Raw genomic sequence first — 22,614 nt, forward strand, 5'->3', positions numbered from 1 at the left:
ATCTTTTCTAAAATAACATTATTTTAAAGCATCGTTGTTGTCTTTGATATGATATCAGAACCATACAAGTTTTCTTTAAACTTTCTGAATTTTTAAAAACTTTACACTTTACAATAAAGTATTGATAAACTTTCTAAAAAGATTACCATATATTAATTAATATAAAAAATTCGATTACTATAAATCAATCTTTTGCTAACTTTTTATTATAACAACTTGACTTCTTTTGTACAAAAAAGAACATTTACAATACACAACAACTTTTCAACTTTTGTAAACGCGTATACGTTCCAATTGCAATTTCATTTAATAAATATAATATCATTCTTTACATTTTATTTTGTTGATAATCCGTCTCTCATGATTTTATTCCTCTTGTTATACTTGAAGAACATATATATTTATTTTCCTAAAATGGCACACGCGCGTTTCCCGCATCGTTCGGTCGATCGATACCCCTATCTTTTTAACATCTTGTGCAAGATCGATACAAGCATACTTCTAATGCAATTCCGTAACGTCTAGATTGATTTCAATTGACACCTGTACAATCCAGTACAATCCGATGTAAGTATATATAAAACTGATATTGACGGATACTAATGTAATTTAGGAGCTGTTGACGGAATATTTCTATAACTCATATGGCTATCGACAAATTGCAAATTGTTTTGCGATAATAATGATGAGTGCGATAACAAGCGGACGCTCTAGTGTATATTCGCGATTATTGTAATCGCTTCTGGAGTCTTTGTGCAATAGCAGATACGAGCGCTGCGCCCTTGCCGCTTCCATCTTCCGCGTGGATTAATTTAAACTGCACATTCAAAAAAATAAGTAAATTATTATAAGAAAAAAAGCTTTCATTAAAAAATGATGGAAAAAAATTATTATTTCCTATCTTTATAAAGAGAAAATAAAAAAATTATTAGTATTATAATATAAAATAGTAAAATTATTAGTATCAGAGATAGTGCATTTAGAATTTTTAAAGCAGAACCTCGTGATGACATTAATTATTTTCTCTTTGCTCTTATAGTTAGATAACGCGCCTTTTTTTAAGCAACAATAGTTTTCCCATTTTAATTAATACACGCTTTATAAACATACCTGTCGTCCTGAGGTAAGTAACGAGATATATTGCTTCATCCAGGTCTCGAATCGAGGATGATGCTTGTAGAGAGACCCATCTACGGCAATTGTGACTTGTTCCTTATCAATACGGTCCAGCAAACTCGCGACGCCTTTGACAAAAATCAATCAATGAGATGTTTATCTTTGCAGCGAGCGTAGTTTAAAGTAGCTTCATTAACTTACATATCGATACCAAAAGAGCCGCGCGATTAGAGGCGACCTCGCACACGTATTGAACGACTTTGATGTCGTCCTCATCCGGAATGATGCCAAATTTCTTGATGACCTCCCTAGTATTGCTATTATCGCCATCCACCGAGTCTCTGAAATTATTATATAAAACAAATTATTATATAAATTAATTTATAAAAAACTTATAATATTATTATAAAAATATTATAAAGATTTATTTATTATAAAAACTTATATAATATTATTATAATAATATTATTAAGCGATTAAAGATTAAGCGATCGATTGGAGACTAAAACTTACTGTTCAATCTGCGACACCAGATCGGTAGTAAGGATGCCAGGTGTGAAAAGACGATGTGTTGCGGTTTCTCCTACAAACAAAAGCTCCTCTTTGGTCAACCTCGCAAGTATCACGCGCACCACTTCACCGAGATATTTGCCAGCAATGTACTTTTCAAATCTAAAGAAAAAAGTCATGATGTACACAAGGATCTTTTCAATACGAATCATCGCATGATAGGAACTAATTTTGTCGCAAGAGCTCTTAAATTGTACAAGATTTCTTCGCACATCTCTTTTTCTAAAAACTTCTTGGATTATATAAATTTTATGAGAATTTCTAGGAAAAATTTTCTTCATCGTTATGATTCACCGTTATCGTTACTTATCTATTGATGAATAAAAACATCTCAATTATATTAATTATTAAATCTTAATTATAATATATCATTTTTATTAATCTAGCTTGATATCCAAAATCTCAATTTTTTTCGTACAGATAAACCGATGGTGACAAACTAATTATGAATATGATATTATCAGAAATAATATCCACTCCACGTGTGTGCACAAACAGAATAATTACAACATAATTACAGATAATACAACGAGATTTGCTCACTTACGTAAACGAATTCACGATAAGAGAATTGGCGTCGTTCTCGCGATCGAAATCCGTTTTGATGAAATCCAAAACACCGTTGTCGCCAAATGCGCCCCACTCCATATCAATGATGACCTAAAGTAACGAAAATCAGACCGATAATTTCCGACTGCATACCAAATACAGAGTGTAAACAATTATTAAATAAAAAAGAATCTTATAAAAATGTAAAAATTGTTTTAAGATAAGATTTGCGATGTATGTGTTGCTTTTCAAAAATATCTTTGTCAAAGAAGAAATAAAGATTTATCTGAAAGAACGTGACATAAATTTTTTTACATGCTATATAATACACATTATCGTTGATATCGATAACTCACTTCTCTCTCGCCGTGTCTCTCGGGCTCCCAATGCTCGACCCGATCGGCTCGTTCCAGATAGCAGGCGTTGCTGCCGGTTCCCAGGATAAGTCCGATCGCTACATTAGGGTCCAGCGTTGAGCCCTGTACCAAGGTACCCGTGGTGTCGTTCAAAACTGCCACGACCTTCACCTTCGTGTCGCCTCGCCGGTCCAGGGCCTCTCGCAAGAGCTTCACGATGTCCTTATTCACGACATCGGGACAGTTGAAAGTCTTGGTCCATGTCAGGAGGATGGCGACGTCCAGCGAGTGTTGGATCATCGGAAACGAGAATGTGAAACCTGCGTAGACGCGGCTGATCAAAGTTGGAAGTGAAAAGAATGTGAAGTGCGGAAACGATCCAAAGTGTGGATAATTATATATGCTAATGTAGCTGGCTATATTAATACATAATCTTTCCGTCAGTTTTCTACAACAGAAAAAAATGTTTTCTCTTCTACTGATGTCTCGTCGCGAAATCGCTATTTATAGACGCGCGGCGGTTCGCGTTTAATTAAAGATTTCGCACGTTTAATACCCTGGCTGGCTAGATACCGAGGGGTCAATTTACCGAGAGGAAGCTCTACGTCCTGAAGACCCTGTGCGATGACGAAATCACTGACAGATTCAGCCAGATAATCAAACAGAGGGATTGCGGAGCCGACCCTTAACTCGGATCCGATGTAGTATCGCTTCACTTCCTGCCGTATGGGAGCACCGTGAGCCAATTCCAACAGGAGTACACGAAAGTTGGTTCCACCGAGATCGAGCGCCAAATAGAGACCTTCCTCTGCAAGTATTCAAATACGCATTTTAATATCTTCATATTGGTATATATTCATAAATAGTAATAAAATTTTACATTTTCTTTCTTTTTTCCTATTCTTTAACTGTGTGGTAAAATAAAATTTCTTTTATTTATTTATAAAAAATTTAATATATAAACTATATCAGAGAAAACCGACAAAATATTTTTTTTTACATTGATGTAATAATATCAAAATGTTAGAGGCAATTTTTATAAAACAATTTTGCATAAACCCTCTTGCAGATATATTTCAAACATCCCACCTTCTTATTTGACATAAAGAAATTAAATTAAAAAATGCCAGAGCACATGTGGAATTTAGTAGACAAATACAAGATTAATTATTGATAATTGTTGATACATTACAATACTTTGATTCTATACTTTATCGTCGAAATAAAATATAAATTAGACATAAATTAGACATAAATTAGTTTCGTTCTCTATCTCTGACAATAATGTCTTTGTTAAGTAGTGATGAGACTTATAATGGGATATAAAGTGTACGATGCGATATACAATATCTCGTTGCAAGATTAAACACGCGGGATCAAACTTCACAATGACCTGTTCCATCGAGCAGTTCCGGTATATAGGTGTTCTCCATTTGTAACGAGGAGGATTGCTGGTGGATTCCCTTATTCATTTCTGAAATAAAGACGTCCTGTATTTTCCGGACGGTTGCCGCGGAAAATCGCATCTTCGCCGTCTGATTCTCAATCTGCGAACAGAGTTTTTTTTCCCTTTTAAAAAGCGTGTTGCACGTGACACGTGCATTTCGAGGTAATCTTTATGGCAATCTTGTCAGTCTCGTCGCGCGACGATGAGAAGAAAAATGTGCGATCCGTAAATCTTGGTGATATCTCGACAAAAAAAAAATATGGAGTTTTAAACGCAAGATGTATTGTTTACAACGTCTCGTTATGTAGTTTCTAACAGAACTTTAAATAGACAGATCGTGTAATGCTCGTTTGTAATGTACAAAGCAGCGTGAGAGTTGTAGAATTAAATTATATCTAGCAAACAAGAAATTTATGAAACCCGGATGGGCGAGTTTTCTTATTAAATTATTGTCTAATTATTGTGTGAGTGCGCTTCTAATCGCATACATCGAAAACAGTTATTTATTATTATTCATAACTGCAGTATGGAAACTAGTATAATGAATTTGCATAAATTATCTTCCTTATATAAATAGTTTAAAAGAGAAACAAACTTTACATATATCTGAATATCACGCACTTCTAAAAGACTATATTTCGTTTATCAAAGCAAATAAATGCAGTAAACTATGAGAAAATGCTAATCATAAATACATATTCGAAACTTTCGGCCTTACATTACCATCCTATATTATTTAAAAAAATGTAATCTTATTTTGTAAATGATTTTTAGACTTAACTTAGAAATATTTTTATAGAATTTAATTTAATGCATTATTATTAATTACATTATTTAACGCATTATTGATTACATTATTAATGACTATCGATAACTTTTTCGTCTTTTTCAGATATTTAGCTGATGAAATAAATTCCGTGATGCGAAAGAATAATAAAATCTGCGTCATACAATTCTTGCTGTGTTTATATGTTTGTTTTAGTATCAAGGAATAAAAGTTTTTCCGCAAAATAAATTGCTTCGTAATTATAAATTTAGAAAAAAATTGTAGATAATATATAAGCTAAAGATCAATTCTCTTTTCTTAATTCGATTGGTCGCCACGTTGTTATCTACATTGATAAACTGTTCACATGTCTTGAACTTTTAACAACACGGATTACCTCTCGATAACCCTGCAGCTTAGAGAAAGAGATAAAAATCGATGGTTTATGACGTTTGAGCCACGATAACCCGAAATCCGATTTAATTCATCTTTACCCGGACTGTGTCCCAATATTTCCTTCCCATTTTCAAGCTCAATTTTCTCACGTTTGTGGATTTTAGATGATTTCCGAGATTTAATTTATGTAGAAATATATTGAGCTCCTATTTTGTATCAAAAATACGCAGTAAACGAATAAATTTCGCATTTAAAGATTTAAAAGAGAAAAATTTAAACTATAGATTAAATAATAGTTTCAGAACAGAGGAGATCTGACTGCTTAAATTATCAAAATAAATGTTGGATTGTAAATCGAAAGTAGAAGAAAAATTTCGATTCGAATACGCGACTCTCTTTATTAACTGAAAAAGTAAAGTTATGAATAACTGAATTTTCTTTCTTTCCTGCTTCAAATTTTGGAGACAGTATATATAATTAAAGTGTATGATAATCAAAGAAATCTCATTAAAAAAGCGAAAGACGCGCAATTAATGATTTTATATCATTAATTACAGACATTCTTCAGAAGTTACTTCTGAAGAAAAGTTTACCGAGTTTATCAAGATTCATTCGATCCTAGATAATGTCTGTCGAAAATTCCAACGTGTAATCTCCCCTTATATGTATTGCTTAAGTATTGTAGCAACCTCTTACAATTCACATTCAGATGTTAGCGATTAGAGAGAGAGTATGTACTCGATTTTTTTCTTTTTTTTTTAATGAAAAAATGATTTTCATAAAAAAAATATTACGTGCAACAATTTGTATATGATGGTATGTTGTACATCTGATACGATATCTAATCGTATACGTGGTACGATTGGTGTAATTGAAATGGGAAAGTATCTATCTGTATGATCGTTTCGTGTCACTAAACTTTCAATTAATGTCGCAAGGTTAAGAACTTTCATTCGCCACTTATACATAATTCAGAAGTGAGTTGAATTAATGAAATCCAATAATTGACTATTTCTTTCCTCAATACATGTCGTAAGAAGTCGACGGGTTCAATAATGCTTTAGAATTAGAAAACAAACTTAGGCACAACCTAAACAAAAAGTATAGCTTCTCTTTGTTTCATATATCTTTTCTTTTGTTTAAATAAAATCACTATTTTAAATTTATTATTTGTAAAAGAGAAAAAGAGTCTCGTTCGTGTTTATATCTGGTATTGATTAACAAATCTGTCTTTTATGTCAGATATTCATTTAGAGAAATAAAATAATAGATCAAGAAAGTAATTGAACAAGAATTAATGACAGGTAAAACTATATTGCGTCGCTTTCTCAATAAAATACTCTTTGCTATAATTTTTATCCTAATTTTTAGATAAGTAATGCTTATATGAAAAACAACAAAAATATAATAATAGAGAATAATTTATTTTGCAGTTTTTCTACTTTTTAGCGAGAATTCATCTACAAATCATATGTCGATCATTATTTACTCCGTTATTTACATACATTTTTATCACACGAGATTCTGATATAATATCGGCCTTCAACTGCATCGTACGATGAGTGTGAGAGAGCAGAAGTTCAGGGTGAACAATTTATGAAATTAAGCGTTTAAGATACGAGATGGATGTTATAACATTAATTCACAAACATATACATATAAATGCTACGTATATGCTGACGAATACAAAGTGTGTATCGATTATAAAGTTCAAACATATACTCACTTTTTGTCGTCTAACATCGTCTGAAAGTATCAGGGGCGATACTTGAATCGCCTCGTGGAGCGCATGGTCCGCTGGAACGACCATGTCGAAACCTTATCGAATTTCTGAAAGAAAAGAAAGAGAAAACATCGATATGTAATCAGGAAAACGTCTATAAAATATCGGAGCTAGCTCGAAGCAGCAGCGAAGCAAGAAACATCTCGCTTTAATCACAGATATTATTTCCACAGAAAATAAATTTCAAAATTAAATACAAAGTAATTGTTTTATTTCGTCAATTTTAGCAATCTTTATTAATTCTCTACATTGAAAAGATGAAGAAATAACTGATACGAAATAAAGAAACACGTGTGTGTGTATAAAGATCTATATCATTGCGATGAAATAGTATTAAAGCGTATCATCAAAGGCGATATTTCAATAAAAATCTAAAAGATAGACTCTTTGTGGGTCTCTAATAAAATTCTACTGCCAATAGATTAATGTAGACTCGCAGCATGTTGCATAAATGTCTACAATAATGTACCGATTAGGCTCTAAATAAAATATTGTAGTCTGATATCACGTAGACATAACGTCCACTTTCCTAATCATCGTTTTTTCTATTATCGCGATGATTTAGTGCGTAATACACACCCGCAAGTGTAGCTTTATTGTATCAGCAGGGTCGGTAGACGGTCACAGCTTTATCAATATGTGTGACGTATATCCGCATGACGAGGGCACATTCGTTATCTATCGCGTACTCTCTTCTTCCGAACAAGATTGACAATGGTTTTTCTCCTAACTCGGTTAAGTTGATTTTTTAAATAGTCTTCCTGACTATAAATTGCATTTTTTATTGTTAAAATTGAATTTCTTTATCCCACAGAAAAGTTTTCCATTTTTAACATAATTTTATAATTAAGAGTATATAAAAAAGATAAAAAATCTTATTGATTTTTTCTATTCTTCTTTTTAATTAAATATTCTTATAGCTACAAGCTATCTATTCTTACAATAGCAATAAGCTTTTTGTCTAAATTAAATGACTAAAAAACTGGAATTTAAATAACTGATTTTCCTGGTGTAAACTGTTAAAAAAATTAATATTATTTTACATATTATTTAAAACAATAATGTAGTATCGTAAACTAGTAAATTCCTCAAGGTTTAATTATATTATATGCGAAAAATGTATTGAATTTAAGGATTGAACTTAATAAGGTCACACAATATGCAATAATTAATTATGTTTATTCGTTTCACTTGAAAAATTATGGCGATTGGTTTAATTACTGATAACACGATTTGTTATGCTCATAAATTGCGTGCGTCGTCTAAGATAGAGTCTCCTTCATCACATATCATTGTATATCACCCTAAATTAATTTCACACAGTCTCGATTAATGAGAATCCGAAAAAGTGGAACGCGTTGCATCAGCGGTTGTGCATGGAAAAATACTTAATTAGCTAAATGTTTCGAAAACTCTCTACATCACCGAATTTTAAATATATAGATATTATAAATTTAAATTCACAAGTTATTAAGAAGACAACAAAATAGCGAATTGTTACAATCTTGAGTGGACTGCATTAAAATCAGCGTTTTAATTCAAACATAATCGTGATTAGCGTCCTTTACATGTTTCTAAAATATGTCGAATAACGATAGAGAATCTAAACTAGGATCAAACATATAAAATAAATTAAAAAAAAAAATATATATATATATACATATTTCGTTATTAGAATAGTCTGGCTTTCAACATTACCGATAACGATTCTTAATCAAACTCGATCGTTCATTCGAATAAATGTTAATTCAGTCGTGAGCGTTTAAATATCAATTCATCGAGTGGACATCATCGAGCAATATGAGGCTACGTTGTATGTGTAACAATGCATTTATCAATGGTCATTTACATATAACAGCGAGGCCATGAAAAAACGAACTAGCCATCTTTCGAGTCCGATTGACTTTCAAATAGCGTATTATCGTTACGTATAATTTTTTTCATTTCCGCACATTCATCTCGTTGCACGCACTTCTTCCAATTTTACTCTCAAGGTGATCGGAGAAATTCTGCTCTCACCAGTATTTAACCTAAATATACATTTATCGCAATGCGTATTACTGCATATAGCATTCACATCAGAACGCAGAGATTTGTACACAGAATTTTGCACGTACAAATAATTTAAAAAATAAAATAAACAAAGAGAGTCGAAAATATAATATCTATAAAAAAATGTCCATTCTTAGTTAATATATTTATAATTAATAATTAATATATTTAATAATAAAGATTCGCGTTTTATTATCTCGGTTATTCGACAAACATAAAGATTTGAATTAGATTTGAATTAGATTGACCTAAATGAATGTTCATTTGTCAGCTGTAACACAATCTTGACCGTAAATCGCGATGTGTGTGATTTTGCGAGATCAGCAGGTAGGCGAGCAGCTGCGAAAAGCGCAGCTAGAATATTCTTTCCTAGCTACAAACTGATGGCGAATGAGGCTCTATTGAAATCAATTGAAAGGTGCAAAACGTCAACCGAGATAATTCAGCCAGTTGACCTGCCGTGACGATTCTAATCCAGAGTGCAACACGCACTCGTTTGTCACCCTTTCGATGACGAGCCCGCTATTTCACAGACTGTGTCTTTTTAATCTTCATATAGGCGGAAAACGCGCGGCGCCGTTTCTTGACACTTCGTAATCGACTATCCATCCTCCATTTATCACACTCTGCGACCATCAGTGCATCAGCGATTAACCGAATCTTACGTAAGCACAACATTGTTCCTACCGCGAGATTAATGAAGCCGCAAGGATTCCGGATAATTTAGCTTGCAATTTTATCAATGCCAAGTGTCACATAAAACATTCCGCGGTTTAGATTCTGTGCTTTTAATTCTAATTTAATTTCAATTAAAAATTTTACTTATATGTATATAGTTTATAACATTTTTTAGAGTACTGTTATATTAAATATCTGAATAATTAATATCATATAATTATATGTATATATAAAATATATAAAATAAAATGTTTTTTATAATATTCATTCAAAAATTAGCTAAATAATAAATTGCAGGCATTCTCTGCTTCTTCTTGAAATACAACTTCAAAATAAACAGCTATTTATATCAAAATATTTTTAAAAGAAAAAATGTATCAATATTTTCGAAAAAAAATATGTCATCGCGTGCATTAAACACGATTATTATGGAGAGAGAGAGAACAGATGAATATGTAAAAAAAGTTGTCATATTTGAACAGATAAATATGTTAAAAAAAATTATGCCACATTCGTAGCATATCGTAATCCTGTATAACCAAATGCGAAAAATAGTATGGAGTTGTAACTTCGAAGTGTTTTATTTTTTATAAGTTAATATTTTTTTTTTAATCAAACTCGACTTTTTTAATCAAACTCAAACTTTTTTAACTTTGATCTTCTAACGAGATTTCGTCGCATTTTCAAGATTGGGCGATAAAACAAGAACAGGAAATGCAACGTATAATTTATCTTTGTTATGAAAGAGTAATAAATACATACATACTCGAACTTAGTCGGTATTGTACAACTCTTGAGAGATTAGGTCTGGCGTCAAGTGCACTCTGGTTATCTAATCGAGTGCGCTTCTCCAAACAGCAACCTACCGTTTGAATATAATGGAACTTCCGTAATTCATGACTATTATCAGCGAGGGCACCGAATAAATCCCGGTGAGATGCGTAGGTGTCAAAGGCAAGAATGCCGCATAGATTTAAGATTCGAGGAATTTTGGCGAGCAATTGCAATCAAAAGAGAGACATCCTTTTACGAGGTTCGCGAAAAATGATACGAGAACGCTAATTTTAACTATGTCAATTTAGCAGAGAGGTTTTAAATACATATAAAGAGAGTACATTTTTTTTAATAAGACATCTTCTCATATATATAAAAAAATATCTAACAGAGACGAAAACTGAGACGACAAACTCGTAATTCTTGGAACGAGATAAAAAACAAAGTTGCATAAATGACATTTATGTGGTGCGATAACGTTCTGTCAAATGAACAAAGCGCAGCGAACTGATGCAGAATGATTTTTATCGTGATCCTTATTTTTAGTTGTAATTGACGCCGTAATAATATACCTCATGAGAAACACGCTGCTGCGATCCGGTGTCATCTGTGTTATTCGGCGGAACCGGTCCAACTATCGCTGCTAACGATCTTACGTTAATTACACGGTGTATTTCGAAACTCTCTGTACATGGAATAAACACGCGAGACCAGATAAAGTGGCGCGGCCAGATTGTATTTTCGAGAGAGACCTTGCATATCTTACGACACCACGACCACGCTATCAGCTGGAAGAAACCTTAACGCGCTCCCGGAGTACGTTAATTTGCGTACGTTCGCTGTTTTGTGCGAAAATGCACGCGGATTTGTTTGCGTCTATCATTAAAGTCGTATTAACTGATAGCAAAGAGGGATTTTTCTCTTATACAAAATGGTACAGCGAGTTTATCCCGGAAATGCGTGAAAATTTCAAGTGAAACAATTCAAAATTTGATTAAATTTTTTACAATTTATTTAATTGAGAAAAAGATTTAAATATATACATATATAATAATTAAAGATATAATATATAATATATTATGAAAAATATAATAAATACGTGTGTGTGAAATATATTATATCTTTAATTAATATAATAATAATAAATTTAATTAATAATAAAATCAAATTACTAAAAATAAAATTTTAATTAATAATAATAATAAATTTTTTGCGATTTTAATTGAAAAATATTGAAAAGATTTAAATATATGTATTATACAATCACAATATGATTCGATCTTTCGATCCATAAATATTTCGAATCAATTAGATGCTTCTTACAAAATATTCAAATTCGAATGTAATTTCATTGCAAATATCGTAGAAATTTTTCAAACTTTCTTCCAAACTTTTCCAATCGCTTATCACGACCATATATCACACGCTAATCAAAGAACTAATACTTATTAATGTCTGTGACCGATAACTAGATCCCCGAGCTACAGGCAATCTAAAAACGTGTAATCGATAAGGCAATTTCACGGATTATCGTCCCGATAACGCGTAATTCCGGTTTATGGAAAAAAATGCAAAAAGCGGCGATTAAATATGTATGGGGAAATTCTGTCGCGCGACTGCATTCCACGACAGCGAAACGTTTCTAACAAGAGTCACGTGTTTACAACATCGTGTAAGACCCGGCGAGACGATGGTATGCACGACGCGTTTCATATTTCAAGGACCCACGTGGTTCTCTCACCGGCAAAGTAAACATCGCATAGAAACGGGGGCCTGGCGAATCTTGATATCTAAGGCGCGATGACATCTTGATTGTTCGTCTCGAGTGAGAGCCGTTGTTTGCTCGAAAACGAGGGCCAAATCGGAGCGGTTGATAGATCAACTCGATAAATCAGCTCGAAGAATTGCGATTCGCTGCGTATCTCATTGAGAAACCAAAGGCACGTCCTTGTAATCGTCGCAATTTATCGACAAAAAGATCCCATTATCGTCGATTTCTCTAATACAACCTCGCTTAATTTTTGCAATAATCATTCTTGTTAACGCGATGGAAAAAAGAAATGGCTGTTATCGAATAATCTATTTTTGTGACAGCGACACGAGTTTTATTCGACTCGTGTAGGAATATAGAACGTGTCACTCGTTAATTAAAATTCAAATATGTGTATGTTTTTTTCTACCTCTAGCACAAAATCCCAAAAATACAGAGGAATGAATAAAAACCTGCACAGAGAGAATTTTCTCTTAGAATTTACTCTGAAAATCATGGGACAATATGGTATGGAAAGAATTTTATGAGAATTTCTCTGATTAATATTTATCACAATAAACCTAACCTAACCATATTGTCCCACGATTTCCATGATTTTCAGAGTAAATTCTAAGAGAAAATTCTCTCAGTGTTTTTTTAAGAGAAAACAAATACCTAACCTAACCTAACCTAACAGGAAAAATTATTTTTATATCGAGCTTTTGTTTTTTTTAAAATATATCTGTTGATTATTAGAATATATATATATTTTTATATAATTTTGACAGATAACGTTTTATGTTTACATCAACGAGTTTCGCGTAATTGTTGGAAAAAAAAAACATATCACAATGGAAAGAGTCTCATTCAAAAGAACCAGAACACAGTTTCCATAACGGAATATCACGCCACCCTCTCTCATTATGCCATGCAACAATCGATTATCATATATATTTACACTACAAGAGCGCGTCCCATCAAAACAAGTCTCTCGTAACTAAACATTTCGCATTCAACAGCACGGACAATATAATAAGGCTCTTCGAGGAAAATTCAACTACATCGCTCTTTGACAATAATGAGATATCGACAGGTGGATGATTTTGAGATTGACCCGGATGGGACACGTTTTTAGGACGCGACATCTGCGATATTTGATACGGTACCTGAGGATCTCGTATGCGTCCTCCCGCGATCGATGCCGACGAAGATGAGCGAAACGACGCTGGGGCTGATCTCTTCTCCGATGTTAACACACACGCGGAGGCGAGACTGCTGGAGAAATGTGCTCACGACCAAGTGATGACTGGTCGTGCCTCCGGACGATATTCCCCCGCGTATCGCGCGATCAGCCAACCGGCCGGCTCGAGCGATTCATCCCTACTGGCGCTGAATACGTCACACGTCACTATCTCGATAGCGCGTACGCGAGCGCGAGAGGTCGCGCGGGGCGAGAGGGTGGGGGAAGGGACCGTGACGTTCGCGTAAACAGAGAGGCCTGCGCGTAAATCGGTGAGTAACTGTATACGGGATGATTGTTTTTATATTATTATTGCTATACCGTCGAGCTCTCTCAGAGATATATGTATGTTTGTTTTGATAGTTTCAATTCACGGAATTTCGATGAATACACTCGATTTTGAATGCGTTATCTTTCTCTCTCTTTGTAGCTTTTCGACTTTCGAGATATTTCGAGATATGTCGATACTGTACATGTTTAAAATTGAAAATTTTAAAGCGCGCGCTTTAAAGTTAATAAATCGCTTTAATTCGAAATAAAATAAAATAAAATTTGTGTTGAAATTACGTGTTTTGACAGTTATTTATGCGTTTGATAATTCTCTTCTATATCTTGAAATGTTTAATTAATATTAATCAGAAATCTTTTGGAGATCAGAAACCTTAAGGAAAAATCCATTTTGGATTGATTAAAGAATACACTTGCGCAGTTTAATGGCTTAATTAAGTCGACACACGTTTACTTGACAGAGAATAAGTGGAAGCACGTGTTTGTAGTTCTTCAAGAATAAGTTATTCAAACATTAACCTTCATTCGGGTGAGCGAAAAACAAAATTAATTGAATCTAGAAATTATTATTGTCACTCTATTGAATTACATTAATTTCTATCCAGCAATTGGAGGAATGTTGAAATCGACCTTAAAAATAAAAAATGCTCGAATAAGCATGTCACTAGATAAGAGAGCGCGTAAATAAATGCTCTTGTAAACAATTTGAAGATTTAAATTGACAAAAAATCGGCGCGTGAATAAATGCTGTTGCAAACAATTTGAGGATTTAAATTTAAAAAAATTAAAATTTTTAAATAATAGAACTAAAAATCTAAAAAAAATTTAATTCTTTTCTCACGTGCGACACGTTCGTTTTTTTATTTATTTATGAGAAAGAGATTATTATATGAATATTATATCAACGACATATAATTACTAGCTGATGACAAATCTCTTTTTTTAAAGGATATACAAACTTTTAAAAAAACGTCCTACTATATCAAATCAATTTTTCCGAATGTGAAATTTGAAAATAAAAATTTTAATAAACAAAATATTTAATTAAAATTAATAAAGCTGAACGAAGTATTATCGAATCGTTTATGATCGCACGTGGTTTACGTATCGCGTGACAGTCATTATATCTATTCATTCTCAGCACACCAAACCCACGCATACACGCGTATACACGTTTGTACGAATCTGATTAAACGGATCCAATACGTCGCCCGGCGTCTGTTTTTTCATCTTCACTCGCTTTATCTTCAAATCTAATTTTTTAGCGCATGTTATCTGGAATGAAAAAAGTTCGGTTTATCTCGAACGAAAAAAAAATCGTAATCAGCGCGAATTTCAGTGAGATCGAACTGGGAATATTTACACATAAATTCATTAGGCAATATCTATAATTTGGACACAAAAATATATTTTTAAATATATAAAGACATAAAGTTTTTCAATAAATGTAAATTATTACTATTCATCAATGTGTATGTGTGTATATATAGTATACATATAATATACAATATACTTTTATCACATAATCTTGCAAGATTTTATAAAAAATTATACATTATATATAATCTTTTATAAAATCTTTAGATAAAAATTATTAGAAAAAATTGCATAATACATACGCCAGACTGCATGGAAATGTATATGAAATACGCGTAGATATAAGTATACGAACAAGCAATAAAGTAACATCCGTCTCGACAGACTACATAAGCTGAATGGAGTTTGATTAGAACAGCCGATATATGTGTTTAAATTTAGATCGTTGCAATTGCCCGACCCTAACAGGACCGTATAAATCATTTCCCTTTAGTGAAGACCAATCTTACATCTCTCTATGTTCGATTGGATTGGATTGTACTTCGTAATCGATTGGATAAAATATCGATGAAGCGTTAAATAATGTGATATTAATTGTACTATGAGCGAATAATAAAGTTCATCATGTTTTAATATAAATGCAATAAATACTATTTATTGCATTTATATTAAAATGCGTGTAAAATTTATGTAAAAAAATATAATAATTATTAATATAATAATTATAAATATAATAATTACTAAAAATATTTTAATGCTACAAATTTTGAAGAGTCGTCAAGAAATAATATTGTGGTACATTTTATAAAGTCGTTGTAATAATGATTCTGTAATTTTATAATCGCAACGTGCGATAAAGAGATTCCACGAATCGCGGGGCATTGACATATAGGGTTAATAAGAGATGTCAAATGTGATCAACTCGTATGACCGCGCTTCAAAAATATAGTGGAGAGCATTTCATCGTTGACGCGTCTCAGCGTTTAATTTCTAAAGTATTAATACAACTATATGTGAGAATACGCGCACATATATATCGCAAACTTGGATGGATAACTTTTTTATGAGTGAGATTTTATTGCACAATCATGATAGAGAACTAAACACTTAACTAACTACTAACATTAACGATAATATCGTATAGTATTGTATAAAAATAATTAAGCGGATAATAATATGCACGCACGGACACTATGTTAAACAAATTTATCAAAAATTATATTAAAGAAACTAGAACATATTGCAAAAAATATTTAAGACGCAAATAGAGTGAGAATAATAATTGATAAAATATATTTATTTAAAAAATTGTCAATTTTTCACGACTTTCATTTTGACGATATTTTCTACTATTTCGGAATATATGATTTAAATATTAATACGTGCGGTCATAATATAATTTGCATATTTTTTACTATTTCTAATTAGTTTTATATTAGAAAACATATAAATCTGTATAGTAATTATACAACCAACACGATGTTATTACTCGGGTAATAGATCATCTCCGAGTTCCTCGTCACCAAAATCATCATCTCGTTTTCCGGCTGCTGTCATAGGACGAGTAGGGAGAGGTCCTACGGGATCTGTGTAACTCGTACCTGAAAAGAAATATAAAGAAAGCAAAAAACAAAGCTATTACTTTTGTGATTCTAATAATATTCAAATCAATAAATGAATGTGTATGTATGTTTGTGTATGTGTGATTAACATATTCTGAAATAGAATTGAAATTATATAATCATTATAAATGTTATATATTAACTAAAGATTGACTCAATATGCAAATATAAGACAAATATCCTAGTAATGTCTGTTCTTGGATTCACAGCTCGAATAAGTAATATATAACTGTTTGCCAGGTATTAAGTGATAAATAGAGAACAAAAATAGACTAGTAAAAGTGGCTGCAACCATCCATCATTTATTCAATCCATTAGAGTGGCTCGCGCACCACCTGTAGATCACCTTTGCCGATGTTTGCTTTCAATGGAAGTGTGCATAATGCTAAAGCATTAATAATTGAATAATCGTTGGATTTTTCATCACATAATGTTACAATCGTATGATAAAATATTTCATCAGAATTATAAAACAAAATTATTAGATATATAAAATATAGAATAGAATTATTAGATATAATATAAAATATAGAATAGAATTAAATAGAATAGAATTAAAATAGAAATAAAATCATAATATAAAAATATATATATATAATTATAGATTTTTAATATATTTATACTTAAAACGTTCTTAGAATTATAAAAGATAATAATTATAAGGAGCAAGAGATAATGGAGATTTCGAAATATATAAAAAGTGATTAAATTTGTTGAAATTTTTTGTATGATTGTACCTTGATAATCATTCCGGCCTGAGATCGGTCGTCGATCCGGACTTGGTCTGTGATCTGATAGACTCAGTCCTGAACCAGCCCGCGATGATGTTCCACTATTGCTCTTTCTAGATCCTGCACAAAATATATGACCAAAATCTAATTACGATAGGTCAAAGAAAATAAATAATTATTGCATATATATATATCTACTCAACAGAAACAATAATTAGTGACAATTTAATGATAATAAAACAGGATTTATTAAATCTTAATGTTATAAATTTTTTGTAAAGTCTGTTACAAGAAGTCTAGATTCTTTTATAAAAAGCTGGCCCATAAAGATTTGTTTTCGCAAGATAAAACGACTGATTTTATTTTTTTAAAAATTAATATACATATATATGTAATTATTACCATCGTTATTACATTATTAAATCTATTGAGTTATTAATTAAAATACAAATAACTGTCATTGAGTTGTTAATTACAATACATATATCTGTTATTGCGTAGTTAATTAAAATATATATACCTGTCGTGCCTGGTCTTGCTGAACCTTGTCTATCTTTTAATTCTTTAGCTTTCTCAGCCTTCTTTAATTCAGCTGCATACATTTGTGCTTCTTTCAAACCCATATCACTACACAGTCTGATCAAAAATTTTAGGCATTCTATATTATCTGGAAATTTATAGTGAATATCTTGATACTCCGTGAGAGCTTTATGAAATTGTCCAGTGCGTCTTAAACAGGCAGCTACTAATAATCTCCATCTTGGTTCATCTGGCGCGAGTTCTACCGCTTTTTCAAAATAAGTCAATGCCTTTTCGGCAACCTTAAAGTAGAAATTTAAGAAATATATGTAGAATATTTTTAATTTATTATCAAAAGTAATATATTGTAAATAACAAAATATTGCTATACCTGCATCGATATGAAATATGATCCAATCCAATCAATCACTTCAAAATTGGCAGGATAGAATCTGTGAGACTGTAAATAAATATATAAAATTAATAAATATAAATCAAAATATTGATGACACAACACAATAGATAGTCAAAGATAATTTAATAAGTAGAAATAGAAAATTTATACTTACATCGTTATAAAACTGAAATGCTTGCTGCTTATCTCCTATCGAGTCATACATTTCTCCCAATTTTTGTAAAACTCCTGGATCAGATGATAATATTCCTAACAATTGGTTATACCTGCAAATATATTCCAAATATGAGATTCTATCTAATAATTACGTTCATAAATTAATACCACACACAAATTTTAGTAAAATGATAATAATAGCATATAAATTAGTTACACAAAATTTAAGAAAAATATATAATTTAACAATATACCATTCAGATGCTTGGTCCACATCGTTCATCAACTGATACAAATGACCAATTTGATATAATGTTTGTGGATCATGTCTAACGATATTACGAATTTTCCAAAAACATTCTAAAGCGTCTTCATACATAATCTGTTTTTTGTAAACTAAGCCTAAAAGAATATTTTAATATTTATAACATAATATATACATTTATTTATACATTTTTTTATTATTACATATAGAATAAATACGAAAATTTTGTTCAAAATAATTGTAATATTAATAATTATTATTATATATATATATTAATTATATATTAATAATAATAAATATTGTAATGATAAGTATAATAACACGAATCTTATAAAAACATTACCTAAATTATACAGTGCTTGTACATGACTAGCATCCGTTTCTAGTGCACATAGCAACAGCTCTCTAGCAATGTTTAGATCATCTTTTTTAATTGCACAAGCGGATAAATTAACGTAAGCCGCCGCGTTGTAAGCATCGGAGTTACGAGCTGCTTCGCCATATTTCTCAGCTTGATCGTAATCTCCTTGCTAAATAATATTTTCTGATTAAATATAATAAACGAACCGATATTTAACAGATTATTTATAGAATTTTACTCACGAGATAGTAGATGAACGAAAGCATAGTTGCTGCCGCACTGTTAGCTTTAGTATCGCGATTTTCGAACATCTTTAATGTATCTATGGCCAGTTGTGTTTCCCGATTAAGCAAAAATACCATAGCTTTGTTTATTTCTAAATCAGCAGCTAAAGCACCATAAGCCGAGGATTTTATCGCATCGACGCACCTGAAAGAGTGAATAAATATAGAAAATTTATATCAAAATATTACAATGTGATATAATTTCTTAATAATTCTTTAAAATATACCAGGCAAATCCAGCCGTAAGTGTATCTTCAATAACTGGCGCTATAAGTTTTGCTGCACAAAGTATACTTTTCTCAGCTTCCAACTTCATTTCTTTTTCCAATTTAGATAAATTATCATTCTTTATAACTTCGTTTAATATATTAGATGCAACATCATCCTGCAACACATAAATAAAAAAAATATAAACTCTATAATAAGTATACTTAATATGTCTAGTATATGACTTAATATTTGATTTATAATTTATATGTAAACAAAAGAGCTTATATATAAATAAATATTCTTATATACTCATCATTATAATATCATATATAATATCATATACAATATAATATCATATACAATAAACGAATAGCATCCAAAAATATTTTTAAAAATATTTGAAAAATTTAAACATTGAATACTAGATGAAAGAAAGCAATTAATATGAATGTGTATGCTATGTGAAATATGTGCACCTTTATGCATAATAAGTTGATACACACTGTGATACGTAGTAGTGCAGGTGTTGGCAACGTTTTGAGAAATACATAGCTTTTTAGTAAGCAGAGTACAATCGTGCCAAAAACTCACAGGATTTATGCTATACTTGTCCTCCTGATCTACATTAAGTTGTACTTCTAATAATTCTAAGAAAGCTCTTTTCATCTTATCGCGATGAGATAATGCAAAATGACACAAAACAGCATGTAAGCCTGCTTTAAACTCAGCTCTTTCCCTCATGACCCATTCAAAGCTATTAGCCGCTTCTTCTAATCGACCCATTTGCACAAATAACATTCCCATGTTATGCATAATCTTTATTCTGCGAAATATTAGTCAAGTTAATAATATTATTGATAATGACACAAGGCAATTATATTCCTCTGCAATTGTCGTAAGTAAATTAATGAGTGTAAAGTTACCTTAGATCCTTATGGACTGTCGGCGCTTGATCAAATGCCATTCTATACATTTTGATAGCTTGAGATAATTGGCCCATCTTCACGTAAATATTACCCATATTGACTTTAAGTCTGGCGCTATTGCTAAACATCCTGTTTCTTGTTATCGCTTGATAAGTTGCTATAGCCTCTGTGTACATTTCATTGTTTGTGTATTGAACTGCTAAGTTAAACAGCACCTGTTGGAAAAGAAATTTAAAAAATTTGTATATATATAATATACATAAACAAAATCCAAATGATTGATTTTATTATCAAATGTAAGAATTTATAATAATTCAATGAGCTTACAGCAAATGTCAAATCTATGTTGTGATTGTCACTGAGACCGGCTTGTTCCTGCAATCGTATAAGGGCCCTCTCCCTTGAGGAGGCTTCGCGTGCGCGTTCTAAGGCGACCCTCATATTGTTTTCGGAAGCTGCCTCTGCAGAGCTTTCTATCAAACTCATTATTTTTCTTTCCGATGCTTTTATTTTTTCGTCCGGTCTAAATTGAAAAAAATCATAAAAAGATATTTTAATATTAAGCTCTCTGAATGATGTGTGCGTGCATAATGAAAATATATCAAAATATATCTATAAATGTATAGAAATATCTTACGTGTCTTCTTTATTAGTTTCCAACGGAGGTGCAGGACCTTTAGTGCCACTTCCCATATTAAGAGGATCAAAAGTCTGTCGACTAGTATATCCAGCGCTTCTCACTGCTGTCATAGGTCTAAGTCCACCAGTCATAGGCTGCATGGCAGTACCACTTCTTTGAAACTAAGGAAAGTATATAAAAACATAAAGTAGATTATTAAACTTAGAACTATGTCATATAAAAAAACTATAATAATACATATATTAATAAAATTAATAAATTATGAAAGTATAAAAAAACAAAAATTACTTATAATAATTACTATTAAATATCGTAATGGTAGGATAATGTTAAGCTACGTAAACTGTATGCTTACTCTGCTCGATGTTCCAAAACGCATCGCTGTGCCCGGTGTCTTTGGAGTGAACTGTCAACACCAAATGAAAAATTTGTAAAACACAGGAAATATTTAATTATTAATAATTACACTAAGATGTACTAATAAATAGATATCATATAAGAAACTGACATTAGAATTCTGTCAAATGATAGAAATATGGCTCATTAACATCGTACTTACTATTGATCTCTTTCCATAACTTGTTTTGATAACCTCCTGAAATAATTCATCCTGTTCAAGATCCTTGTACATCGATGAATAATCATTATATCCTGCATAAATGTCATCCTCAACTTCTGCTGCAGCCATGGTCTATATAATTTTACACAATATAATTGTAAGTCTCATCAACTCTTTTGTTATATATATACATATAATCAATATTATATATAAGAATCATCGACTGATATTCTCAAATAATTTTAATTAATTAATTAATTAATTAAACATTAAATAAATTAAACAAAACTGTCTCAAATAAATTAAACAAAACTGTCTCAAATAAATTAAACAAAACTGTCTCAAATAAATTAAACAAAACTTCTCAGAAAAGAGCTCTAAATTATAAAGAGTAAAAGGAATGAGTGAAATTGCATCACATACAAAGAAGAAGTCTTTTCTCTGATTAAAATCCTACTGAAGTTTATTACGTAGTTTTCATTGTACACACTAACAGAGATTTCTTAGTAAATATTGTGGTAAGATAAAAACAGAGAGTAGCCTGAAAATGACGTTTTTGATATAATTCTCCGTACAGTAACGCCATCACATCCACTTATGAAAATTGGAATTATTTAGCTAAACTACTTTCAACTCTACCGATAAAATCATCGTTTGGTTTGTGTCTATACTTATATTATACTGTATTACTATATTTATAAATTATCACATTTCATGTATGAATTTAATGTAATTCATTAATTGCGTGTAATTTTTTTAATTCTATAATATATATCATAAATCTAAATATATATATATTATATAATTTATATATACATAATATATATATATTTATTATTATGTG

General features: G+C 31.2%; 2 protein-coding genes across 3 annotated transcripts; both read right to left on the minus strand.

Moving 5' to 3' along the window:
- Positions 1 to 188: 188 nt before the first annotated feature.
- LOC145944359 (hexokinase-2) lies at positions 189 to 13,630 on the minus strand. The gene is made up of 10 exons (XM_083052640.1): positions 13,404 to 13,630; positions 6,927 to 7,030; positions 3,985 to 4,138; positions 3,181 to 3,399; positions 2,592 to 2,911; positions 2,234 to 2,346; positions 1,630 to 1,788; positions 1,318 to 1,457; positions 1,111 to 1,244; positions 189 to 817 (listed from the first exon to the last, which is right to left on the minus strand). The coding sequence occupies exons 2-10, from the start codon at positions 7,008 to 7,010 to the stop codon at positions 728 to 730; spliced, it is 1,413 nt and encodes a 470-aa protein (XP_082908766.1). The 5' UTR covers positions 7,011 to 7,030; positions 13,404 to 13,630; the 3' UTR covers positions 189 to 727.
- Positions 13,631 to 15,162: 1,532 nt separating this feature from the next.
- Nompb (intraflagellar transport protein 88-like protein nompB) lies at positions 15,163 to 22,322 on the minus strand. 2 transcript variants are annotated; one of them, XM_083052960.1, is made up of 16 exons: positions 22,194 to 22,322; positions 21,771 to 21,902; positions 21,567 to 21,617; positions 21,209 to 21,372; positions 20,899 to 21,094; positions 20,569 to 20,786; positions 20,237 to 20,468; positions 19,663 to 19,820; positions 19,394 to 19,580; positions 19,134 to 19,320; positions 18,780 to 18,927; positions 18,524 to 18,635; positions 18,346 to 18,414; positions 17,956 to 18,256; positions 17,442 to 17,555; positions 15,170 to 16,683 (listed from the first exon to the last, which is right to left on the minus strand). In XM_083052960.1, the coding sequence occupies exons 2-16, from the start codon at positions 21,897 to 21,899 to the stop codon at positions 16,568 to 16,570; spliced, it is 2,382 nt and encodes a 793-aa protein (XP_082909086.1). In that variant the 5' UTR covers positions 21,900 to 21,902; positions 22,194 to 22,322; the 3' UTR covers positions 15,170 to 16,567. The 2 variants fall into 2 exon arrangements, with proteins under 2 accessions (XP_082909085.1, XP_082909086.1); XM_083052959.1 differs by having other exon boundaries at positions 15,163 to 17,555.
- Between the last annotated feature and the right edge of the window lie 292 nt (positions 22,323 to 22,614).

This window comes from Prenolepis imparis, unplaced genomic scaffold (genome assembly GCF_030444845.1).
Source record: "Prenolepis imparis isolate NDT839.2.m4 unplaced genomic scaffold, iyPreImpa1.0 SCAF_13, whole genome shotgun sequence".
In the NCBI taxonomy this organism is placed as follows: Eukaryota; Metazoa; Arthropoda; class Insecta; order Hymenoptera; family Formicidae; genus Prenolepis; species Prenolepis imparis.

Excerpts from the sequence above, each read along its gene's own strand:
- Nompb (XM_083052959.1), bottom strand. The coding sequence starts at position 21,899 with ATGGCTGCAGCAGAAGTTGAGGATGACATTTATGCAGGATATAATGAT. Across the intron at positions 18,928-19,133 it reads ACAAGCACTGTATAATTTAG|GCTTAGTTTACAAAAAACAG; the intron begins GTAATGTTTTTA and ends ATATTCTTTTAG. Across the intron at positions 17,556-17,955 it reads AGCAAGACCAGGCACGACAG|GATCTAGAAAGAGCAATAGT; the intron begins GTATATATATTT and ends TATTTTGTGCAG.
- LOC145944359 (XM_083052640.1), bottom strand. The coding sequence starts at position 7,010 with ATGGTCGTTCCAGCGGACCATGCGCTCCACGAGGCGATTCAAGTATCG. Across the intron at positions 1,458-1,629 it reads CTGGTGTCGCAGATTGAACA|AGACTCGGTGGATGGCGATA; the intron begins GTAAGTTTTAGT and ends TAATAATTTCAG. Across the intron at positions 1,245-1,317 it reads GGCTCTTTTGGTATCGATAT|GCGTCGCGAGTTTGCTGGAC; the intron begins GTAAGTTAATGA and ends TTTTTGTCAAAG.